Source organism: Saccoglossus kowalevskii, chromosome 1 (genome assembly GCF_978046115.1).
Source record: "Saccoglossus kowalevskii chromosome 1, keSacKowa6.1, whole genome shotgun sequence".
Classification (NCBI taxonomy): Eukaryota; Metazoa; Hemichordata; class Enteropneusta; family Harrimaniidae; genus Saccoglossus; species Saccoglossus kowalevskii.
In genome coordinates this window covers 23,290,498-23,318,146 of record NC_140641.1, presented here as the reverse complement: position 1 = coordinate 23,318,146, position 27,649 = coordinate 23,290,498, and the positions used below count along the sequence as shown (strand labels likewise).

General features: G+C 38.6%; 1 protein-coding gene across 1 annotated transcript in view; it reads left to right on the top strand.

Annotated features, from left to right (window-relative positions):
* Positions 1-27,649, top strand: part of LOC146750461 (uncharacterized) — a 121,200-nt gene that overhangs the window by 22,404 nt on the left and 71,147 nt on the right. The window contains exons 3-4 of the mRNA XM_085499841.1: positions 368-427; positions 2,569-2,730. Coding sequence (XP_085355967.1) covers positions 368-427; positions 2,569-2,730 — 222 coding nt within the window. The remainder of the gene's footprint in view (positions 1-367; positions 428-2,568; positions 2,731-27,649) is intronic.

The window sequence follows — 27,649 nt, the reverse complement described above, 5'->3', positions numbered from 1 at the left end:
TCCCAAGAATACAGCAAAGTATGCACTCAGGCGGTGCAGGATCACATATACCTCCTCTATGTGGTGGAAGATTGGCAATTTAACGAATAAATAGAAATATTTTTACAACAATATTTTTAAAACTTAAACTCCCATACTATCAAACACTTTTTCAATTACCGGTAGTTCTGTTCTGAACTGCCCCATATTGTCACATACATGAATTGACAATTCTACACTTTTATTTCCACACTTGTTTGATTCTATGCTAGATTGATGAAATACCTCATATTTTGATGGTGCCCTACTAAAGTGAATATATGTCAACAATTCAATTTATGAATTTATTATTAATTTATTAAGTAACATATTTTGTAATTTTCAACAGCTGAACCATCTTGTAACCAGTGAGTTTAATTCTTTAGGAATACCAGCAGTTGGGATTTCGGTGAGAAAACTAAAAATCATTCACTCATTATATTTGTATTAAGTTTACACTGAACCATGCGTATACCCCATACCAAGATGTGTTCTCACAGAATGCTACACAAATGTAAAAATATTTGGTATATCATGTTACTTGAAGAAAACGAATTAAAAATATGGCCTACTCATGATTTGAAATACCCAGAATTTATTCTTTTTTTAATAAATTGTACTTCTGAGCAATATAAGAATATTGACTTCAAAAAATTGGGGGTCACCAGGTTAATTTTCAAGAAATCATGGTTGTATTTCAGTGGATAGCGGCCATTTTGGTAGTAATATAGTGCTTTTACCATAGGTTCTAATGGCAGGGATATTACGCTGGTGACATAGGCTGAAAAAATAATATATTGTGAATGATGGGTTACTTTTTGTTTTTCAGAATTTTTTCAAAAATCTGGGTTTTAGAAAGTGTCCAAAAATGCAATTTTTGTTTAACATTGCGCTCTATGGAATTGTTCTAAAAATAGCGATTTTTGAAAAATATTAGTTTCTCAAAATTTCTCAAAATACATCACAGTACCACACAAAAGAATGCTATTCACAGGTGCCATGGGACAATAGCTCCATGATTTTACATATTAAACCAATGAATATTGTCATGCGATTTATAACCATAAAGGCGGTAAAACGTTGCTTTCTTATATGTTACCACCACTGTTTTCTTGATCTGATTGTGAGTTATTTCTGTATGGCTTCACTGATGTCTAATCAAAAATAATGAGTAGGCCACTACCTTTAGAGTGAAAAATACAGTGAAAATATCATGTTTTGTCTGTTTTATGGCATTTTACCATTGTTTTTATGGCAAGAATATATCTCAATAATTTTATTCAGTTACATATGGTCAAAAAAGATAGTGTCTTATAAGGTTTCCTTTTGATTAATTGTAGACAGATTTGACATAAATATTATCACTGCTATATTTGCTAAAATATGCACAAAAGTAAAAAATGTAGTCTACATGTATCTTAAAATATGAAGATATGTCATCCCTGCTTGACTAATTTCAGGATTTCTAGAGCCTGTAAAATACTTTATTTTCGCACGGAATTAATTTTCGCTATTTTTGCTAAAGGAATGATTCAGTGAAAATAAAATCCAGCGAATATACTTTTTTTTCTATATTTTACATTCAACTCATCAGAAATCAGTGAAAATTAATTCAATACAAAACACCCAAAAAGTCTTTTCAGCGAAAATTAATTCAATACAAAACACCCAAAAAGGCTTTTCAGCAAAAATTAATTAAAACAAAACACCCAAAAAGTCTTTTCAGCGAAAATTAATTCAATACAAAACACCCAAAAAGTCTTTTCAGCGAACATTTATTCAATACAAAACGCCCAAAAAGTCTTTTCAGCGAAAATTAATTCAATACAAAACACACAAAAAGTCTTTTCAGCGAAAATTAATTCATTACAAAGCACCCAAAAAATATTTTCAGCGAAAATTAATTCAAAACAAAACACCCAAAAAGTCTTTTCAGCGAAAATTAATTCAATACAAAACACCCAAAAAGTCTTTTCAGTGAAAATTAATTCAAAACAAAACACCCAAAAAGTCTTTTCGGTGAAAATTAATTCAATACAAAGCACCCAAAAAGTCTTTTCAGCGAAAATTAATTCATTACAAAACACCCAAAAAATATTTTCAGCGAAAATTAATTCAATACAAAACACCCAAAAAGTCTTTTCAGCGAAAATTAATTCAATACAAAACACACATAAAGTCTTTTCAGCGAAAATTAATTCAATACAAAACACCCAAAAAGTCTTTTCAGCGAAAATTAATTCATTTACAAAACACCCAAAAAGTCTTTTCAGCGAAAATTAATTCAATACAAAACACCCAAAAAGTCTTTTCAGCGAAAATTAATTCAATACAAAACACCCAAAAAGTCTTTTCAGCAAAAATTGATTGACAACATTCAGTTTTCTTCAATTCTAGTTGCTATGTATAAGGCCTAAAAAAAATATTTTAGTTTCTTCAACAGTTAGAAATGTTCCATTCTTAACTGTTTTTAGATAAAAAAAAATCAAAATAAAAGCGAAATTTAATAAAAATTTGTATATTATAAATAAAAACATTTTCATTTTACAGACTTGTGGAAGCTGGAAAACTGAAAACAAACATGTGATCAAATCTGATATTGAATCTGTACTGAGCTTACTTGATGGTGGATTTTTACCCATATTACATGGGGACTGTGTGATTGACAGCAAGTTGGGCTGCACTATTTTGAGTGGGGATACCATTATAGAGGTCAGTCAAGTTCAGTCATAATATTTGGAGTGGGAATACCATTATAGAGGTCAGTCAAGTTCAGCCATAATATTTGGAGTGGGGATACCATTATAGAGGTCAGTCAAGTTCAGTCATAATATTTGGAGTGGGGATACCATTATAGAGGTCAGTCAAGTTCAGTCATAATATTTGGAGTGGGGATACCATTATAGAGGTCAGTCAAGTTCAGCCATAATATTTGGAGTGGGATACCATTATAGAGGTCAGTCAAGTTCAGCCATAATATTTGGAGTGGGGATACCATTATAGAGGTCAGTCAAGTTCAGCCATAATATTTGGAGTGGGGATACCATTATAGAGGTCAGTCAAGTTCAGCCATAATATTTGGAGTGGGGATACCATTATAGAGGTCAGTCAAGTTCAGCCATAATATTTGGAGTGGGGATACCATTATAGAGGTCAGTCAAGTTCAACCATAATATTTGGAGTGGGGATACCATTATAGAGGTCAGTCAAATTCAACCATAATATTTGGAGTGGGGATACCATTATAAAGGTCAGTCAAGTTCAGCCATAATATTTGGAGTGGGGATACCATTATAGAGGTCAGTCAAGTTCAGCCATAATATTTGGAGTGGGGATACCATTATAGAGGTCAGTCAAGTTCAGCCATATTTGGAGTGGGGATACCATTATAGAGGTCAGTCAAGTTCAGCCATAATATTTGGAGTGGGGATACCATTATAGAGGTCAGTCAAGTTCAGCCATAATATTTGGAGTGGGGATACCATTATAGAGGTCAGTCAAGTTCAGCCATAATATTTGGAGTGGGGATACCATTATAGAGGTCAGTCAAATTCAACCATAATATTTGGAGTGGGGATACCATTATAGAGGTCAGTCAAATTCAACCATAATATTTGGAGTGGGATACCATTATAGAGGTCAGTCAAGTTCAGTCATAATATTTGGAGTGGGATACCATTATAGAGGTCAGTCAAGTTCAGCCATAATATTTGGAGTGGGGATACCATTATAGAGGTCAGTCAAGTTCAGCCATAATATTTGGAGTGGGGATACCATTATAGAGGTCAGTCAAGTTCAACCATAATATTTGGAGTGGGGATACCATTATAGAGGTCAGTCAAATTCAACCATAATATTTGGAGTGGGGATACCATTATAGAGGTCAGTCAAATTCAACCATAATATTTGGAGTGGGATACCATTATAGAGGTCAGTCAAGTTCAGCCATAATATTTGGAGTGGGGATACCATTATAGAGGTCAGTCAAGTTCAGCCATAATATTTGGAGTGGGGATACCATTATAGAGGTCAGTCAAGTTCAGCCATAATATTTGGAGTGGGGATACCATTATTCAGGTCAGTCAAGTTCAGCCATAATATTTGGAGTGGGGATACCATTATAGAGGTCAGTCAAGTTCAGCCATAATATTTGGAGTGGGGATACCATTATAGAGGTCAGTCAAGTTCAGTCATAATATTTGGAGTGGAGATACCATTATAGAGGTCAGTCAAGTTCAGCCATACTATTTGGAGTGGGGATACCATTATAGAGGTCAGTCAAGTTCAGCCATACTATTTGGAGTGGGGATACCATTATAGAGGTCAGTCAAGTTCAGCCATACTATTTGGAGTGGGGATACCATTATAGAGGTCAGTCAAGTTCAGTCATAATATTTGGAGTGGAGATACCATTATAGAGGTCAGTCAAGTTCAGTCATAATATTTGGAGTGGAGATACCATTATAGAGGTCAGTCAAGTTCAGCCATACTATTTGGAGTGGGGATACCATTATAGAGGTCAGTCAAGTTCAGCCATACTATTTGGAGTGGGGATACCATTATAGAGGTCAGTCAAGTTCAGCCATAATATTTGGAGTGGGGATACCATTATAGAGGTCAGTCAAGTTCAGCCATAATATTTGGAGTGGGGATACCATTATAGAGGTCAGTCAAGTTCAGCCATAATATTTGGAGTGGGAATACCATTATAGAGGTCAGTCAAGTTCAGCCATACTATTTGGAGTGGGAATACCATTATAAAGGTCAGTCAAGTTCAGCCATACTATTTGGAGTGGGAATACCATTATAAAGGTCAGTCAAGTTCAGCCATAATATTTGGAGTGGGGATACCATTATAGAGGTCAGTCAAGTTCAGCCATAATATTTGGAGTGGGAATACCATTATAGAGGTCAGTCAAGTTCAGCCATACTATTTGGAGTGGGAATACCATTATAAAGGTCAGTCAAGTTCAGCCATACTATTTGGAGTGGGAATACCATTATAGAGGTCAGTCAAATTCAGCCATAATATTTGGAGTGGGGATACCATTATAGAGGTCAGTCAAATTCAGCCATAATATTTGGAGTGGGGATACCATTATAGAGGTCAGTCAAGTTCAGCCATACTATTTGGAGTGGGGATACCATTATAGAGGTCAGTCAAGTTCAGCCATAATATTTGGAGTGGGGATACCATTATAGAGGTCAGTCAAGTTCAGCCATACTATTTGGAGTGGGGATACCATTATAAAGGTCAGTCAAATTCAGCCATACTATTTGGAGTGGGGATACCATTATAGAGGTCAGTCAAATTCAGCCATAATATTTGAAGTGGGGATACCATTATAGAGGTCAGTCAAGTTCAGCCATAATATTTGGAGTGGGGATACCATTATAGAGGTCAGTCAAATTCAACCATAATATTTGGAGTGGGGATACCATTATAGAGGTCAGTCAAATTCAGCCATAATATTTGAAGTGGGGATACCATTATAGAGGTCAGTCAAGTTCAGCCATAATATTTGAAGTGGGGATACCATTATAGAGGTCAGTCAAGTTCAGCCATACTATTTGGAGTGGGGATACCATTATAGAGGTCAGTCAAGTTCAACCATACTATTTGGAGTGGGGATACCATTATAGAGGTCAGTCAAGTTCAGCCATAATATTTGGAGTGGGGATACCATTATAGAGGTCAGTCAAATTCAACCATAATATTTGGAGTGGGGATACCATTATAGAGGTCAGTCAAGTTCAACCATAATATTTGGAGTGGGGATACCATTATAGAGGTCAGTCAAGTTCAGCCATAATATTTGGAGTGGGGATACCATTATAGAGGTCAGTCAAGTTCAGCCATAATATTTGGAGTGGGGATACCATTATAGAGGTCAGTCAAGTTCAGCCATAATATTTGGAGTGGGGATACCATTATAGAGGTCAGTCAAATTCAACCATAATATTTGGAGTGGGGATACCATTATAAAGGTCAGTCAAGTTCAGCCATAATATTTGGAGTGGGGATACCATTATAGAGGTCAGTCAAGTTCAGCCATAATATTTGGAGTGGGGATACCATTATAGAGGTCAGTCAAGTTCAGCCATAATATTTGGAGTGGGGATACCATTATAGAGGTCAGTCAAGTTCAGCCATAATATTTGGAGTGGGGATACCATTATAGAGGTCAGTCAAATTCAACCATAATATTTGGAGTGGGGATACCATTATAGAGGTCAGTCAAGTTCAACCATAATATTTGGAGTGGGGATACCATTATAGAGGTCAGTCAAGTTCAGCCATAATATTTGGAGTGGGGATACCATTATAGAGGTCAGTCAAGTTCAGCCATAATATTTGGAGTGGGGATACCATTATAGAGGTCAGTCAAGTTCAGCCATAATATTTGGAGTGGGGATACCATTATAGAGGTCAGTCAAGTTCAGCCATAATATTTGGAGTGGGGATACCATTATAGAGGTCAGTCAAGTTCAGCCATAATATTTGGAGTGGGGATACCATTATAGAGGTCAGTCAAGTTCAGCCATAATATTTGGAGTGGGGATACCATTATAGAGGTCAGTCAAGTTCAGCCATAATATTTGGAGTGGGGATACCATTATAGAGGTCAGTCAAGTTCAGTCATAATATTTGGAGTGGGGATACCATTATAGAGGTCAGTCAAGTTCAGCCATAATATTTAGAGTGGGGATACCATTATAGAGGTCAGTCAAGTTCAGTCATAATATTTGTAGTGGGGATACCATTATAAAGGTCAGTCAAGTTCAGCCATAATATTTGGAGTGGGGATACCATTATAGAGGTCAGTCAAGTTCAACCATAATATTTGGAGTGGGGATACCATTATAGAGGTCAGTCAAGTTCAACCATACTATTTTGAGTGGGAATACCATTATAGAGGTCAGTCAAGTTCAGCCATAATATTTGGAGTGGGGATACCATTATAAAGGTCAGTCAAGTTCAGCCATAATATTTGGAGTGGGGATACCATTATAGAGGTCAGTCAAGTTCAGCCATAATATTTGGAGTGGGGATACCATTATAGAGGTCAGTCAAGTTCAGTCATAATATTTGGAGTGGGGATACCATTATAAAGGTCAGTCAAGTTCAGCCATACTATTTGGAGTGGGGATACCATTATAGAGGTCAGTCAAGTTCAGCCATAATATTTGGAGTGGGGATACCATTATAGAGGTCAGTCAAGTTCAGCCATACTATTTGGAGTGGGGATACCATTATAGAGGTCAGTCAAGTTCAGCCATACTATTTTGAGTGGGGATACCATTATAGAGGTCAGTCAAGTTCAACCATACTATTTTGAGTGGGGATACCATTATAGAGGTCAGCCAAGTTCAACCATAATATTTGGAGTGGGGATACCATTATAGAGGTCAGTCAAGTTCAACCATAATATTTGGAGTGGGGATACCATTATAGAGGTCAGTCAAATTCAGCCATAATATTTGGAGTGGGGATACCATTATAGAGGTCAGTCAAGTTCAGCCATACTATTTGGAGTGGGGATACCATTATAGAGGTCAGTCAAGTTCAGCCATACTATTTGGAGTGGGGATACCATTATAGAGGTCAGTCAAGTTCAGCCATAATATTTGGAGTGGGGATACCATTATAGAGGTCAGTCAAGTTCAGCCATAATATTTGGAGTGAGGATACCATTATAGAGGTCAGTCAAGTTCAGCCATAATATTTGGAGTGAGGATACCATTATAGAGGTCAGTCAAGTTCAGCCATAATATTTGGAGTGGGGATACCATTATAGAGGTCAGTCAAGTTCAGTCATAATATTTGGAGTGGGGATACCATTATAGAGGTCAGTCAAGTTCAGTCATAATATTTGGAGTGGGGATACCATTATAGAGGTCAGTCAAGTTCAACCATACTATTTTGAGTGGGAATACCATTATAGAGGTCAGTCAAGTTCAGCCATAATATTTGGAGTGGGGATACCATTATAGAGGTCAGTCAAGTTCAACCATAATATTTGGAGTGGGGATACCATTATAGAGGTCAGTCAAGTTCAACCATAATATTTGGAGTGGGAATACCATTATAGAGGTCAGTCAAGTTCAACCATAATATTTAGAGTGGGGATACCATTATAGAGGTCAGTCAAGTTCAGTCATAATATTTGGAGTGGGGATACCATTATAGAGGTCAGTCAAGTTCAGCCATAATATTTGGAGTGGGGATACCATTATAGAGGTCAGTCAAGTTCAGCCATACTATTTGGAGTGGGGATACCATTATAGAGGTCAGTCAAGTTCAGCCATAATATTTGGAGTGGGGATACCATTATAGAGGTCAGTCAAGTTCAGTCATAATATTTGGAGTGGGGATACCATTATAGAGGTCAGTCAAGTTCAGTCATAATATTTGGAGTGGGGATACCATTATAGAGGTCAGTCAAGTTCAACCATAATATTTGGAGTGAGGTTACCATTATAGAGGTCAGTCAAGTTCAGTCATAATATTTGGAGTGGGGATACCATTATAAAGGTCAGTCAAGTTCAGCCATAATATTTGGAGTGGGGATACCATTATAGAGGTCAGTCAAGTTCAACCATAATATTTGGAGTGGGGATACCATTATAGAGGTCAGTCAAGTTCAGCCATAATATTTGGAGTGGGGATACCATTATAGAGGTCAGTCAAGTTCAACCATCCTATTTTGAGTGGGAATACCATTATAGAGGTCAGTCAAGTTCAGCCATAATATTTGGAGTGGGGATACCATTATAAAGGTCAGTCAAGTTCAGCCATAATATTTGGAGTGGGGATACCATTATAGAGGTCAGTCAAGTTCAGCCATAATATTTGGAGTGGGGATACCATTATAGAGGTCAGTCAAGTTCAGCCATAATATTTGGAGTGGGGATACCATTATAGAGGTCAGTCAAGTTCAGCCATAATATTTGGAGTGGGGATACCATTATAGAGGTCAGTCAAGTTCAGCCATAATATTTGGAGTGGAAATACCATTATAGAGGTCAGTCAAGTTCAGCCATACTATTTGGAGTGGGAATACCATTATAAAGGTCAGTCAAGTTCAGCCATACTATTTGGAGTGGGAATACCATTATAGAGGTCAGTCAAATTCAGCCATAATATTTGGAGTGGGAATACCATTATAGAGGTCAGTCAAGTTCAGCCATACTATTTGGAGTGGGGATACCATTATAAAGGTCAGTCAAATTCAGCCATACTATTTGGAGTGGGGATACCATTATAAAGGTCAGTCAAATTCAGCCATACTATTTGGAGTGGGAATACCATTATAGAGGTCAGTCAAATTCAGCTATAATATTTGAAGTGGGGATACCATTATAGAGGTCAGTCAAGTTCAGCCATACTATTTGGAGTGGGGATACCATTATACAGGTCAGTCAAATTCAGCCATACTATTTGGAGTGGGGATACCACTATAAAGGTCAGTCAAATTCAGCCATACTATTTGGAGTGGGAATACCATTATAGAGGTCAGTCAAATTCAGCCATAATATTTGAAGTGGGGATACCATTATAGAGGTCAGTCAAGTTCAGCCATAATATTTGGAGTGGGGATACCATTATAGAGGTCAGTCAAATTCAACCATAATATTTGGAGTGGGGATACCATTATAGAGGTCAGTCAAGTTCAGCCATACTATTTGGAGTGGGGATACCATTATAGAGGTCAGTCAAATTCAACCATAATATTTGGAGTGGGGATACCATTATAGAGGTCAGTCAAGTTCAGCCATACTATTTGGAGTGGGGATACCATTATAGAGGTCAGTCAAATTCAACCATAATATTTGGAGTGGGGATACCATTATAAAGGTCAGTCAAGTTCAGCCATAATATTTGGAGTGGGGATACCATTATAGAGGTCAGTCAAGTTCAGCCATAATATTTGGAGTGGGGATACCATTATAGAGGTCAGTCAAGTTCAGCCATAATATTTGGAGTGGGGATACCATTATAGAGGTCAGTCAAGTTCAGCCATAATATTTGGAGTGGGGATACCATTATAAAGGTCAGTCAAGTTCAGCCATAATATTTGGAGTGGGGATACCATTATAGAGGTCAGTCAAGTTCAGCCATAATATTTGGAGTGGGGATACCATTATAGAGGTCAGTCAAGTTCAGCCATAATATTTGGAGTGGGGATACCATTATAGAGGTCAGTCAAATTCAACCATAATATTTGGAGTGGGGATACCATTATAGAGGTCAGTCAAATTCAACCATAATATTTGGAGTGGGATACCATTATAGAGGTCAGTCAAGTTCAGTCATAATATTTGGAGTGGGATACCATTATAGAGGTCAGTCAAGTTCAGCCATAATATTTGGAGTGGGGATACCATTATAGAGGTCAGTCAAGTTCAGCCATAATATTTGGAGTGGGGATACCATTATAGAGGTCAGTCAAGTTCAGCCATAATATTTGGAGTGGGGATACCATTATAGAGGTCAGTCAAGTTCAACCATAATATTTGGAGTGGGGATACCATTATAGAGGTCAGTCAAATTCAACCATAATATTTGGAATGCGGATACCATTATAGAGGTGTCAAATTCAACCATAATATTTGGAGTGGGATACCATTATAGAGGTCAGTCAAGTTCAGCCATAATATTTGGAGTGGGGATACCATTATAGAGGTCAGTCAAGTTCAGCCATAATATTTGGAGTGGGGATACCATTATAGAGGTCAGTCAAATTCAACCATAATATTTGGAGTGGGGATACCATTATAGAGGTCAGTCAAATTCAACCATAATATTTGGAGTGGGGATACCATTATAGAGGTCAGTCAAGTTCAACCATAATATTTGGAGTGGGGATACCATTATAGAGGTCAGTCAAGTTCAGCCATAATATTTGGAGTGGGGATACCATTATAGAGGTCAGTCAAGTTCAGCCATAATATTTGGAGTGGGGATACCATTATAGAGGTCAGTCAAGTTCAGCCATAATATTTGGAGTGGGGATACCATTATAGAGGTCAGTCAAATTCAACCATAATATTTGGAGTGGGGATACCATTATAAAGGTCAGTCAAGTTCAGCCATAATATTTGGAGTGGGGATACCATTATAGAGGTCAGTCAAGTTCAGCCATAATATTTGGAGTGGGGATACCATTATAGAGGTCAGTCAAGTTCAGCCATAATATTTGGAGTGGGGATACCATTATAGAGGTCAGTCAAGTTCAGCCATAATATTTGGAGTGGGGATACCATTATAGAGGTCAGTCAAATTCAACCATAATATTTGGAGTGGGGATACCATTAATAGAGGTCAGTCAAGTTCAACCATAATATTTGGAGTGGGGATACCATTATAGAGGTCAGTCAAGTTCAGCCATAATATTTGGAGTGGGGATACCATTATAGAGGTCAGTCAAGTTCAGCCATAATATTTGGAGTGGGGATACCATTATAGAGGTCAGTCAAGTTCAGCCATAATATTTGGAGTGGGGATACCATTATAGAGGTCAGTCAAGTTCAGCCATAATATTTGGAGTGGGGATACCATTATAGAGGTCAGTCAAGTTCAGCCTTAATATTTGGAGTGGGGATACCATTATAGAGGTCAGTCAAGTTCAGCCATAATATTTGGAGTGGGGATACCATTATAGAGGTCAGTCAAGTTCAGCCATAATATTTGGAGTGGGGATACCATTATAGAGGTCAGTCAAGTTCAGTCATAATATTTGGAGTGGGGATACCATTATAGAGGTCAGTCAAGTTCAGCCATAATATTTAGAGTGGGGATACCATTATAGAGGTCAGTCAAGTTCAGTCATAATATTTGTAGTGGGGATACCATTATAAAGGTCAGTCAAGTTCAGCCATAATATTTGGAGTGGGGATACCATTATAGAGGTCAGTCAAGTTCAACCATAATATTTGGAGTGGGGATACCATTATAGAGGTCAGTCAAGTTCAACCATACTATTTTGAGTGGGAATACCATTATAGAGGTCAGTCAAGTTCAGCCATAATATTTGGAGTGGGGATACCATTATAAAGGTCAGTCAAGTTCAGCCATAATATTTGGAGTGGGGATACCATTATAGAGGTCAGTCAAGTTCAGCCATAATATTTGGAGTGGGGATACCATTATAGAGGTCAGTCAAGTTCAGTCATAATATTTGGAGTGGGGATACCATTATAAAGGTCAGTCAAGTTCAGCCATACTATTTGGAGTGGGGATACCATTATAGAGGTCAGTCAAGTTCAGCCATAATATTTGGAGTGGGGATACCATTATAGAGGTCAGTCAAGTTCAGCCATACTATTTGGAGTGGGGATACCATTATAGAGGTCAGTCAAGTTCAGCCATACTATTTTGAGTGGGGATACCATTATAGAGGTCAGTCAAGTTCAACCATACTATTTTGAGTGGGGATACCATTATAGAGGTCAGTCAAGTTCAACCATAATATTTGGAGTGGGGATACCATTATAGAGGTCAGTCAAGTTCAACCATAATATTTGGAGTGGGGATACCATTATAGAGGTCAGTCAAATTCAGCCATAATATTTGGAGTGGGGATACCATTATAGAGGTCAGTCAAGTTCAGCCATACTATTTGGAGTGGGGATACCATTATAGAGGTCAGTCAAGTTCAGCCATACTATTTGGAGTGGGGATACCATTATAGAGGTCAGTCAAGTTCAGCCATAATATTTGGAGTGGGGATACCATTATAGAGGTCAGTCAAGTTCAGCCATAATATTTGGAGTGAGGATACCATTATAGAGGTCAGTCAAGTTCAGCCATAATATTTGGAGTGAGGATACCATTATAGAGGTCAGTCAAGTTCAGCCATAATATTTGGAGTGGGGATACCATTATAGAGGTCAGTCAAGTTCAGTCATAATATTTGGAGTGGGGATACCATTATAGAGGTCAGTCAAGTTCAGTCATAATATTTGGAGTGGGGATACCATTATAGAGGTCAGTCAAGTTCAGTCATAATATTTGGAGTGGGGATACCATTATAGAGGTCAGTCAAGTTCAACCATACTATTTTGAGTGGGAATACCATTATAGAGGTCAGTCAAGTTCAGCCATAATATTTGGAGTGGGGATACCATTATAGAGGTCAGTCAAGTTCAACCATAATATTTGGAGTGGGGATACCATTATAGAGGTCAGTCAAGTTCAACCATAATATTTGGAGTGGGAATACCATTATAGAGGTCAGTCAAGTTCAACCATAATATTTAGAGTGGGGATACCATTATAGAGGTCAGTCAAGTTCAGTCATAATATTTGGAGTGGGGATACCATTATAGAGGTCAGTCAAGTTCAGCCATAATATTTGGAGTGGGGATACCATTATAGAGGTCAGTCAAGTTCAGCCATACTATTTGGAGTGGGGATACCATTATAGAGGTCAGTCAAGTTCAGCCATAATATTTGGAGTGGGGATACCATTATAGAGGTCAGTCAAGTTCAGTCATAATATTTGGAGTGGGGATACCATTATAGAGGTCAGTCAAGTTCAGTCATAATATTTGGAGTGGGGATACCATTATAGAGGTCAGTCAAGTTCAACCATAATATTTGGAGTGAGGTTACCATTATAGAGGTCAGTCAAGTTCAGTCATAATATTTGGAGTGGGGATACCATTATAAAGGTCAGTCAAGTTCAGCCATAATATTTGGAGTGGGGATACCATTATAGAGGTCAGTCAAGTTCAACCATAATATTTGGAGTGGGGATACCATTATAGAGGTCAGTCAAGTTCAGCCATAATATTTGGAGTGGGGATACCATTATAGAGGTCAGTCAAGTTCAACCATACTATTTTGAGTGGGAATACCATTATAGAGGTCAGTCAAGTTCAGCCATAATATTTGGAGTGGGGATACCATTATAAAGGTCAGTCAAGTTCAGCCATAATATTTGGAGTGGGGATACCATTATAGAGGTCAGTCAAGTTCAGCCATAATATTTGGAGTGGGGATACCATTATAGAGGTCAGTCAAGTTCAGCCATAATATTTGGAGTGGGGATACCATTATAGAGGTCAGTCAAGTTCAGCCATAATATTTGGAGTGGGGATACCATTATAGAGGTCAGTCAAGTTCAGCCATAATATTTGGAGTGGAAATACCATTATAGAGGTCAGTCAAGTTCAGCCATACTATTTGGAGTGGGAATACCATTATAAAGGTCAGTCAAGTTCAGCCATACTATTTGGAGTGGGAATACCATTATAGAGGTCAGTCAAATTCAGCCATAATATTTGGAGTGGGGATACCATTATAGAGGTCAGTCAAGTTCAGCCATACTATTTGGAGTGGGGATACCATTATAAAGGTCAGTCAAATTCAGCCATACTATTTGGAGTGGGGATACCATTATAAAGGTCAGTCAAATTCAGCCATACTATTTGGAGTGGGAATACCATTATAGAGGTCAGTCAAATTCAGCTATAATATTTGAAGTGGGGATACCATTATAGAGGTCAGTCAAGTTCAGCCATACTATTTGGAGTGGGGATACCATTATAAAGGTCAGTCAAATTCAGCCATACTATTTGGAGTGGGGATACCACTATAAAGGTCAGTCAAATTCAGCCATACTATTTGGAGTGGGAATACCATTATAGAGGTCAGTCAAATTCAGCCATAATATTTGAAGTGGGGATACCATTATAGAGGTCAGTCAAGTTCAGCCATAATATTTGGAGTGGGGATACCATTATAGAGGTCAGTCAAATTCAACCATAATATTTGGAGTGGGGATACCATTATAGAGGTCAGTCAAGTTCAGCCATACTATTTGGAGTGGGGATACCATTATAGAGGTCAGTCAAATTCAACCATAATATTTGGAGTGGGGATACCATTATAGAGGTCAGTCAAGTTCAGCCATACTATTTGGAGTGGGGATACCATTATAGAGGTCAGTCAAATTCAACCATAATATTTGGAGTGGGGATACCATTATAAAGGTCAGTCAAGTTCAGCCATAATATTTGGAGTGGGGATACCATTATAGAGGTCAGTCAAGTTCAGCCATAATATTTGGAGTGGGGATACCATTATAGAGGTCAGTCAAGTTCAGCCATAATATTTGGAGTGGGGATACCATTATAGAGGTCAGTCAAGTTCAGCCATAATATTTGGAGTGGGGATACCATTATAAAGGTCAGTCAAGTTCAGCCATAATATTTGGAGTGGGGATACCATTATAGAGGTCAGTCAAGTTCAGCCATAATATTTGGAGTGGGGATACCATTATAGAGGTCAGTCAAGTTCAGCCATAATATTTGGAGTGGGGATACCATTATAGAGGTCAGTCAAATTCAACCATAATATTTGGAGTGGGGATACCATTATAGAGGTCAGTCAAATTCAACCATAATATTTGGAGTGGGATACCATTATAGAGGTCAGTCAAGTTCAGTCATAATATTTGGAGTGGGATACCATTATAGAGGTCAGTCAAGTTCAGCCATAATATTTGGAGTGGGGATACCATTATAGAGGTCAGTCAAGTTCAGCCATAATATTTGGAGTGGGGATACCATTATAGAGGTCAGTCAAGTTCAGCCATAATATTTGGAGTGGGGATACCATTATAGAGGTCAGTCAAGTTCAACCATAATATTTGGAGTGGGGATACCATTATAGAGGTCAGTCAAATTCAACCATAATATTTGGAGTGCGGATACCATTATAGAGGTGTCAAATTCAACCATAATATTTGGAGTGGGATACCATTATAGAGGTCAGTCAAGTTCAGCCATAATATTTGGAGTGGGGATACCATTATAGAGGTCAGTCAAGTTCAGCCATAATATTTGGAGTGGGGATACCATTATAGAGGTCAGTCAAGTTCAGCCATAATATTTGGAGTGGGGATACCATTATAGAGGTCAGTCAAGTTCAGCCATAATATTTGGAGTGGGGATACCATTATAGAGGTCAGTCAAGTTCAGCCATAATATTTGGAGTGGGGATACCATTATAGAGGTCAGTCAAGTTCAGTCATAATATTTGGAGTGGGGATACCATTATAGAGGTCAGTCAAGTTCAGCCATAATATTTAGAGTGGGGATACCATTATAGAGGTCAGTCAAGTTCAGTCATAATATTTGGAGTGGGGATACCATTATAAAGGTCAGTCAAGTTCAGCCATAATATTTGGAGTGGGGATACCATTATAGAGGTCAGTCAAGTTCAACCATAATATTTGGAGTGGGGATACCATTATAGAGGTCAGTCAAGTTCAGCCATAATATTTGGCGTGGGGATACCATTATAGAGGTCAGTCAAGTTCAACCATACTATTTTGAGTGGGAATACCATTATAGAGGTCAGTCAAGTTCAGCCATAATATTTGGAGTGGGGATACCATTATATAGGTCAGTCAAGTTCAGCCATAATATTTGGAGTGGGGATACCATTATAGAGGTCAGTCAAGTTCAGCCATAATATTTGGAGTGGGGATACCATTATAGAGGTCAGTCAAGTTCAGTCATAATATTTGGAGTGGGGATACCATTATACAGGTCAGTCAAGTTCAGCCATACTATTTGGAGTGGGGATACCATTATAGAGGTCAGTCAAGTTCAGCCATAATATTTGGAGTGGGGATACCATTATAGAGGTCAGTCAAGTTCAGCCATACTATTTGGAGTGGGGATACCATTATAGAGGTCAGTCAAGTTCAGCCATAATATTTGGAGTGGGGATACCATTATAGAGGTCAGTCAAGTTCAGCCATACTATTTGGAGTGGGGATACCATTATAGAGGTCAGTCAAGTTCAGCCATAATATTTGGAGTGGGAATACCATTATAGAGGTCAGTCAAGTTCAGCCATACTATTTGGAGTGGGAATACCATTATAAAGGTCAGTCAAGTTCAGCCATACTATTTGGAGTGGGAATACCATTATAGAGGTCAGTCAAATTCAGCCATAATATTTGGAGTGGTGATACCATTATAGAGGTCAGTCAAATTCAGCCATAATATTTGGAGTGGGGATACCATTATAGAGGTCAGTCAAGTTCAGCCATACTATTTGGAGTGGGGATACCATTATAGAGGTCAGTCAAGTTCAACCATACTATTTTGAGTGGGGATACCATTATAGAGGTCAGTCAAGTTCAACCATAATATTTGGAGTGGGGATACCATTATAGAGGTCAGTCAAGTTCAACCATAATATTTGGAGTGGGGATACCATTATAGAGGTCAGTCAAGTTCAACCATAATATTTGGAGTGGGGATACCATTATAGAGGTCAGTCAAGTTCAGTCATAATATTTGGAGTGGGGATACCATTTTAGAGGTCAGTCAAGTTCAACCATACTATTTTGAGTGGGGATACCATTATAGAGGTCAGTCAAGTTCAACCATACTATTTGGAGTGGGGATACCATTATAGAGGTCAGTCAAGTTCAACCATACTATTTGGAGTGGGAATACCATTATAGAGGTCAGTCAAGTTCAGCCATAATATTTGGAGTGGGGATACCATTATAGAGGTCAGTCAAGTTCAGCCATAATATTTGGAGTGGGGATACCATTATAAAGGTCAGTCAAGTTCAGCCATAATATTTGGAGTGGGGATACCATTATAGAGGTCAGTCAAGTTCAGCCATAATATTTGGAGTGGGGATACCATTATAGAGGTCAGTCAAGTTCAGCCATAATATTTGGAGTGGGGATACCATTATAGAGGTCAGTCAAATTCAACCATAATATTTGGAGTGGGGATACCATTATAGAGGTCAGTCAAATTCAACCATAATATTTGGAGTGGGATACCATTATAGAGGTCAGTCAAGTTCAGTCATAATATTTGGAGTGGGATACCATTATAGAGGTCAGTCAAGTTCAGCCATAATATTTGGAGTGGGGATACCATTATAGAGGTCAGTCAAGTTCAGCCATAATATTTGGAGTGGGGATACCATTATAGAGGTCAGTCAAGTTCAGCCATAATATTTGGAGTGGGGATACCATTATAGAGGTCAGTCAAGTTCAACCATAATATTTGGAGTGGGGATACCATTATAGAGGTCAGTCAAATTCAACCATAATATTTGGAGTGCGGATACCATTATAGAGGTGTCAAATTCAACCATAATATTTGGAGTGGGATACCATTATAGAGGTCAGTCAAGTTCAGCCATAATATTTGGAGTGGGGATACCATTATAGAGGTCAGTCAAGTTCAGCCATAATATTTGGAGTGGGGATACCATTATAGAGGTCAGTCAAGTTCAGCCATAATATTTGGAGTGGGGATACCATTATAGAGGTCAGTCAAGTTCAGCCATAATATTTGGAGTGGGGATACCATTATAGAGGTCAGTCAAGTTCAGCCATAATATTTGGAGTGGGGATACCATTATAGAGGTCAGTCAAGTTCAGTCATAATATTTGGAGTGGGGATACCATTATAGAGGTCAGTCAAGTTCAGCCATAATATTTAGAGTGGGGATACCATTATAGAGGTCAGTCAAGTTCAGTCATAATATTTGGAGTGGGGATACCATTATAAAGGTCAGTCAAGTTCAGCCATAATATTTGGAGTGGGGATACCATTATAGAGGTCAGTCAAGTTCAACCATAATATTTGGAGTGGGGATACCATTATAGAGGTCAGTCAAGTTCAGCCATAATATTTGGCGTGGGGATACCATTATAGAGGTCAGTCAAGTTCAACCATACTATTTTGAGTGGGAATACCATTATAGAGGTCAGTCAAGTTCAGCCATAATATTTGGAGTGGGGATACCATTATATAGGTCAGTCAAGTTCAGCCATAATATTTGGAGTGGGGATACCATTATAGAGGTCAGTCAAGTTCAGCCATAATATTTGGAGTGGGGATACCATTATAGAGGTCAGTCAAGTTCAGTCATAATATTTGGAGTGGGGATACCATTATACAGGTCAGTCAAGTTCAGCCATACTATTTGGAGTGGGGATACCATTATAGAGGTCAGTCAAGTTCAGCCATAATATTTGGAGTGGGGATACCATTATAGAGGTCAGTCAAGTTCAGCCATACTATTTGGAGTGGGGATACCATTATAGAGGTCAGTCAAGTTCAGCCATAATATTTGGAGTGGGGATACCATTATAGAGGTCAGTCAAGTTCAGCCATACTATTTGGAGTGGGGATACCATTATAGAGGTCAGTCAAGTTCAGCCATAATATTTGGAGTGGGAATACCATTATAGAGGTCAGTCAAGTTCAGCCATACTATTTGGAGTGGGAATACCATTATAAAGGTCAGTCAAGTTCAGCCATACTATTTGGAGTGGGAATACCATTATAGAGGTCAGTCAAATTCAGCCATAATATTTGGAGTGGTGATACCATTATAGAGGTCAGTCAAATTCAGCCATAATATTTGGAGTGGGGATACCATTATAGAGGTCAGTCAAGTTCAGCCATACTATTTGGAGTGGGGATACCATTATAGAGGTCAGTCAAGTTCAACCATACTATTTTGAGTGGGGATACCATTATAGAGGTCAGTCAAGTTCAACCATAATATTTGGAGTGGGGATACCATTATAGAGGTCAGTCAAGTTCAACCATAATATTTGGAGTGGGGATACCATTATAGAGGTCAGTCAAGTTCAACCATAATATTTGGAGTGGGGATACCATTATAGAGGTCAGTCAAGTTCAGTCATAATATTTGGAGTGGGGATACCATTTTAGAGGTCAGTCAAGTTCAACCATACTATTTTGAGTGGGGATACCATTATAGAGGTCAGTCAAGTTCAACCATACTATTTGGAGTGGGGATACCATTATAGAGGTCAGTCAAGTTCAACCATACTATTTGGAGTGGGAATACCATTATAGAGGTCAGTCAAGTTCAGCCATAATATTTGGAGTGGGGATACCATTATAGAGGTCAGTCAAGTTCAACCATACTATTTGGAGTGGGGATACCATTATAGAGGTCAGTCAAGTTCAACCATACTATTTGGAGTGGGAATACCATTATAGAGGTCAGTCAAGTTCAGCCATAATATTTGGAGTGGGGATACCATTATAGAGGTCAGTCAAGTTCAACCATAATATTTGGAGTGGGGATACCATTATAGAGGTCAGTCAAGTTCAACCATAATATTTGGAGTGGGAATACCATTATAGAGGTCAGTCAAGTTCAACCATAATATTTAGAGTGGGGATACCATTATAGAGGTTAGTCAAGTTCAGTCATAATATTTGGAGTGGGGATACCATTATAGAGGTCAGTCAAGTTCAGCCATAATATTTGGAGTGGGGATACCATTATAGAGGTCAGTCAAGTTCAGCCATACTATTTGGAGTGGGGATACCATTATAGAGGTCAGTCAAGTTCAGCCATAATATTTGGAGTGGGGATACCATTATAGAGGTCAGTCAAGTTCAGTCATAATATTTGGAGTGGGGATACCATTATAGAGGTCAGTCAAGTTCAGTCATAATATTTGGAGTGGGGATACCATTATAGAGGTCAGTCAAGTTCAACCATAATATTTGGAGTGGGGTTACCATTATAGAGGTCAGTCAAGTTCAGCCATAATATTTGGAGTGGGGATACCATTATAAAGGTCAGTCAAGTTCAGCCATAATATTTGGAGTGGGGATACCATTATAGAGGTCAGTCAAGTTCAGCCATAATATTTGGAGTGGGGATACCATTATAGAGGTCAGTCAAGTTCAGCCATAATATTTGGAGTGGGGATACCATTATAGAGGTCAGTCAAGTTCAGCCATACTATTTGGAGTGGGGATACCATTATAGAGGTCAGTCAAGTTCAGCCATAATATTTGGAGTGGGGATACCATTATAGAGGTCAGTCAAGTTCAGCCATAATATTTGGAGTGGGGATACCATTATAGAGGTCAGTCAAGTTCAGCCATAATATTTGGAGTGGGAATACCATTATAGAGGTCAGTCAAGTTCAGCCATACTATTTGGAGTGGGAATACCATTATAAAGGTCAGTCAAGTTCAGCCATACTATTTGGAGTGGGAATACCATTATAAAGGTCAGTCAAGTTCAGCCATAATATTTGGAGTGGGGATACCATTATAGAGGTCAGTCAAGTTCAGCCATAATATTTGGAGTGGGAATACCATTATAGAGGTCAGTCAAGTTCAGCCATACTATTTGGAGTGGGAATACCATTATAAAGGTCAGTCAAGTTCAGCCATACTATTTGGAGTGGGAATACCATTATAGAGGTCAGTCAAATTCAGCCATAATATTTGGAGTGGGGATACCATTATAGAGGTCAGTCAAATTCAGCCATAATATTTGGAGTGGGGATACCATTATAGAGGTCAGTCAAGTTCAGCCATACTATTTGGAGTGGGGATACCATTATAGAGGTCAGTCAAGTTCAGCCATAATATTTGGAGTGGGGATACCATTATAGAGGTCAGTCAAGTTCAGCCATACTATTTGGAGTGGGGATACCATTATAAAGGTCAGTCAAATTCAGCCATACTATTTGGAGTGGGGATACCATTATAGAGGTCAGTCAAATTCAGCCATAATATTTGAAGTGGGGATACCATTATAGAGGTCAGTCAAGTTCAGCCATAATATTTGGAGTGGGGATACCATTATAGAGGTCAGTCAAATTCAACCATAATATTTGGAGTGGGGATACCATTATAGAGGTCAGTCAAATTCAGCCATAATATTTGAAGTGGGGATACCATTATAGAGGTCAGTCAAGTTCAGCCATAATATTTGAAGTGGGGATACCATTATAGAGGTCAGTCAAGTTCAGCCATACTATTTGGAGTGGGGATACCATTATAGAGGTCAGTCAAGTTCAACCATACTATTTGGAGTGGGGATACCATTATAGAGGTCAGTCAAGTTCAGCCATAATATTTGGAGTGGGGATACCATTATAGAGGTCAGTCAAATTCAACCATAATATTTGGAGTGGGGATACCATTATAGAGGTCAGTCAAGTTCAACCATAATATTTGGAGTGGGGATACCATTATAGAGGTCAGTCAAGTTCAGCCATAATATTTGGAGTGGGGATACCATTATAGAGGTCAGTCAAGTTCAGCCATAATATTTGGAGTGGGGATACCATTATAGAGGTCAGTCAAGTTCAGCCATAATATTTGGAGTGGGGATACCATTATAGAGGTCAGTCAAATTCAACCATAATATTTGGAGTGGGGATACCATTATAAAGGTCAGTCAAGTTCAGCCATAATATTTGGAGTGGGGATACCATTATAGAGGTCAGTCAAGTTCAGCCATAATATTTGGAGTGGGGATACCATTATAGAGGTCAGTCAAGTTCAGCCATAATATTTGGAGTGGGGATACCATTATAGAGGTCAGTCAAGTTCAGCCATAATATTTGGAGTGGGGATACCATTATAGAGGTCAGTCAAATTCAACCATAATATTTGGAGTGGGGATACCATTATAGAGGTCAGTCAAGTTCAACCATAATATTTGGAGTGGGGATACCATTATAGAGGTCAGTTAAGTTCAGCCATAATATTTGGAGTGGGGATACCATTATAGAGGTCAGTCAAGTTCAACCATAATATTTGGAGTGGGGATACCATTATAGAGGTCAGTCAAGTTCAGCCATAATATTTGGAGTGGGGATACCATTATAGAGGTCAGTCAAGTTCAGCCATAATATTTGGAGTGGGGATACCATTATAGAGGTCAGTCAAGTTCAGCCATAATATTTGGAGTGGGGATACCATTATAGAGGTCAGTCAAGTTCAGCCATAATATTTGGAGTGGGGATACCATTATAGAGGTCAGTCAAGTTCAGCCATAATATTTGGAGTGGGGATACCATTATAGAGGTCAGTCAAGTTCAGTCATAATATTTGGAGTGGGGATACCATTATAGAGGTCAGTCAAGTTCAGCCATAATATTTAGAGTGGGGATACCATTATAGAGGTCAGTCAAGTTCAGTCATAATATTTGTAGTGGGGATACCATTATAAAGGTCAGTCAAGTTCAGCCATAATATTTGGAGTGGGGATACCATTATAGAGGTCAGTCAAGTTCAACCATAATATTTGGAGTGGGGATACCATTATAGAGGTCAGTCAAGTTCAACCATACTATTTTGAGTGGGAATACCATTATAGAGGTCAGTCAAGTTCAGCCATAATATTTGGAGTGGGGATACCATTATAAAGGTCAGTCAAGTTCAACCATAATATTTGGAGTGGGGATACCATTATAGAGGTCAGTCAAGTTCAGCCATAATATTTGGAGTGGGGATACCATTATAGAGGTCAGTCAAGTTCAGTCATAATATTTGGAGTGGGGATACCATTATAAAGGTCAGTCAAGTTCAGCCATACTATTTGGAGTGGGGATACCATTATAGAGGTCAGTCAAGTTCAGCCATAATATTTGGAGTGGGGATACCATTATAGAGGTCAGTCAAGTTCAGCCATACTATTTGGAGTGGGGATACCATTATAGAGGTCAGTCAAGTTCAGCCATACTATTTTGAGTGGGGATACCATTATAGAGGTCAGTCAAGTTCAACCATACTATTTTGAGTGGGGATACCATTATAGAGGTCAGTCAAGTTCAACCATAATATTTGGAGTGGGGATACCATTATAGAGGTCAGTCAAGTTCAGCCATACTATTTGGAGTGGGAATACCATTATAGAGGTCAGTCAAGTTCAGCCATAATATTTGGAGTGGGGATACCATTATAGAGGTCAGTCAAGTTCAACCATAATATTTGGAGTGGGGATACCATTATAGAGGTCAGTCAAGTTCAACCATAATATTTGGAGTGGGGATACCATTATAGAGGTCAGTCAAGTTCAGCCATAATATTTGGAGTGGGGATACCATTATAGAGGTCAGTCAAGTTCAGCCATACTATTTGGAGTGGGGATACCATTATAGAGGTCAGTCAAGTTCAGCCATAATATTTGGAGTGGGGATACCATTATAGAGGTCAGTCAAGTTCAGCCATAATATTTGGAGTGGGGATACCATTATAGAGGTCAGTCAAGTTCAGCCATAATATTTGGAGTGAGGATACCATTATAGAGGTCAGTCAAGTTCAGCCATAATATTTGGAGTGAGGATACCATTATAGAGGTCAGTCAAGTTCAGCCATAATATTTGGAGTGGGGATACCATTATAGAGGTCAGTCAAGTTCAGTCATAATATTTGGAGTGGGGATACCATTATAGAGGTCAGTCAAGTTCAGTCATAATATTTGGAGTGGGGATACCATTATAGAGGTCAGTCAAGTTCAACCATACTATTTTGAGTGGGGATACCATTATAGAGGTCAGTCAAGTTCAACCATAATATTTGGAGTGGGGATACCATTATAGAGGTCAGTCAAGTTCAACCATAATATTTGGAGTGGGAATACCATTATAGAGGTCAGTCAAGTTCAACCATAATATTTAGAGTGGGGATACCATTATAGAGGTCAGTCAAGTTCAGTCATAATATTTGGAGTGGGGATACCATTATAGAGGTCAGTCAAGTTCAGCCATAATATTTGGAGTGGGGATACCATTATAGAGGTCAGTCAAGTTCAGCCATACTATTTGGAGTGGGGATACCATTATAGAGGTCAGTCAAGTTCAGCCATAATATTTGGAGTGGGGATACCATTATAGAGGTCAGTCAAGTTCAGTCATAATATTTGGAGTGGGGATACCATTATAGAGGTCAGTCAAGTTCAGTCATAATATTTGGAGTGGGGATACCATTATAGAGGTCAGTCAAGTTCAACCATAATATTTGGAGTGAGGTTACCATTATAGAGGTCAGTCAAGTTCAGTCATAATATTTGGAGTGGGGATACCATTATAAAGGTCAGTCAAGTTCAGCCATACTATTTGGAGTGGGAATACCATTATAGAGGTCAGTCAAATTCAGCCATAATATTTGGAGTGGGGATACCATTATAGAGGTCAGTCAAGTTCAGCCATACTATTTGGAGTGGGGATACCATTATAAAGGTCAGTCAAATTCAGCCATACTATTTGGAGTGGGGATACCATTATAAAGGTCAGTCAAATTCAGCCATACTATTTGGAGTGGGAATACCATTATAGAGGTCAGTCAAATTCAGCCATAATATTTGAAGTGGGGATACCATTATAGAGGTCAGTCAAGTTCAGCCATACTATTTGGAGTGGGGATACCATTATAAAGGTCAGTCAAATTCAGCCATACTATTTGGAGTGGGGATACCTCTATAAAGGTCAGTCAAATTCAGCCATACTATTTGGAGTGGGAATACCATTATAGAGGTCAGTCAAATTCAGCCATAATATTTGAAGTGGGGATACCATTATAGAGGTCAGTCAAGTTCAGCCATAATATTTGGAGTGGGGATACCATTATAGAGGTCAGTCAAATTCAACCATAATATTTGGAGTGGGGATACCATTATAGAGGTCAGTCAAGTTCAGCCATACTATTTGGAGTGGGGATACCATTATAGAGGTCAGTCAAATTCAACCATAATATTTGGAGTGGGGATACCATTATAGAGGTCAGTCAAGTTCAGCCATACTATTTGGAGTGGGGATACCATTATAGAGGTCAGTCAAATTCAACCATAATATTTGGAGTGGGGATACCATTATAAAGGTCAGTCAAGTTCAGCCATAATATTTGGAGTGGGGATACCATTATAGAGGTCAGTCAAGTTCAGCCATAATATTTGGAGTGGGGATACCATTATAGAGGTCAGTCAAGTTCAGCCATAATATTTGGAGTGGGGATACCATTATAGAGGTCAGTCAAGTTCAGCCATAATATTTGGAGTGGGGATACCATTATAAAGGTCAGTCAAGTTCAGCCATAATATTTGGAGTGGGGATACCATTATAGAGGTCAGTCAAGTTCAGCCATAATATTTGGAGTGGGGATACCATTATAGAGGTCAGTCAAGTTCAGCCATAATATTTGGAGTGGGGATACCATTATAGAGGTCAGTCAAATTCAACCATAATATTTGGAGTGGGGATACCATTATAGAGGTCAGTCAAATTCAACCATAATATTTGGAGTGGGATACCATTATAGAGGTCAGTCAAGTTCAGTCATAATATTTGGAGTGGGATACCATTATAGAGGTCAGTCAAGTTCAGCCATAATATTTGGAGTGGGGATACCATTATAGAGGTCAGTCAAGTTCAGCCATAATATTTGGAGTGGGGATACCATTATAGAGGTCAGTCAAGTTCAGCCATAATATTTGGAGTGGGGATACCATTATAGAGGTCAGTCAAGTTCAACCATAATATTTGGAGTGGGGATACCATTATAGAGGTCAGTCAAATTCAACCATAATATTTGGAGTGCGGATACCATTATAGAGGTGTCAAATTCAACCATAATATTTGGAGTGGGATACCATTATAGAGGTCAGTCAAGTTCAGCCATAATATTTGGAGTGGGGATACCATTATAGAGGTCAGTCAAGTTCAGCCATAATATTTGGAGTGGGGATACCATTATAGAGGTCAGTCAAGTTCAGCCATAATATTTGGAGTGGGGATACCATTATAGAGGTCAGTCAAGTTCAGCCATAATATTTGGAGTGGGGATACCATTATAGAGGTCAGTCAAGTTCAGCCATAATATTTGGAGTGGGGATACCATTATATAGGTCAGTCAAGTTCAGCCATAATATTTGGAGTGGGGATACCATTATAGAGGTCAGTCAAGTTCAGCCATAATATTTGGAGTGGGGATACCATTATAGAGGTCAGTCAAGTTCAGTCATAATATTTGGAGTGGGGATACCATTATACAGGTCAGTCAAGTTCAGCCATACTATTTGGAGTGGGGATACCATTATAGAGGTCAGTCAAGTTCAGCCATAATATTTGGAGTGGGGATACCATTATAGAGGTCAGTCAAGTTCAGCCATACTATTTGGAGTGGGGATACCATTATAGAGGTCAGTCAAGTTCAGCCATACTATTTGGAGTGGGGATACCATTATAGAGGTCAGTCAAGTTCAGCCATAATATTTGGAGTGGGGATACCATTATAGAGGTCAGTCAAGTTCAGCCATACTATTTGGAGTGGGGATACCATTATAGAGGTCAGTCAAGTTCAGCCATAATATTTGGAGTGGGGATACCATTATAGAGGTCAGTCAAGTTCAGCCATAATATTTGGAGTGGGGATACCATTATAGAGGTCAGTCAAGTTCAGCCATAATATTTGGAGTGGGAATACCATTATAGAGGTCAGTCAAGTTCAGCCATACTATTTGGAGTGGGAATACCATTATAAAGGTCAGTCAAGTTCAGCCATACTATTTGGAGTGGGAATACCATTATAGAGGTCAGTCAAATTCAGCCATAATATTTGGAGTGGTGATACCATTATAGAGGTCAGTCAAATTCAGCCATAATATTTGGAGTGGGGATACCATTATAGAGGTCAGTCAAGTTCAGCCATACTATTTGGAGTGGGGATACCATTATAGAGGTCAGTCAAGTTCAACCATACTATTTGGAGTGGGGATACCATTATAGAGGTCAGTCAAGTTCAACCATAATATTTGGAGTGGGGATACCATTATAGAGGTCA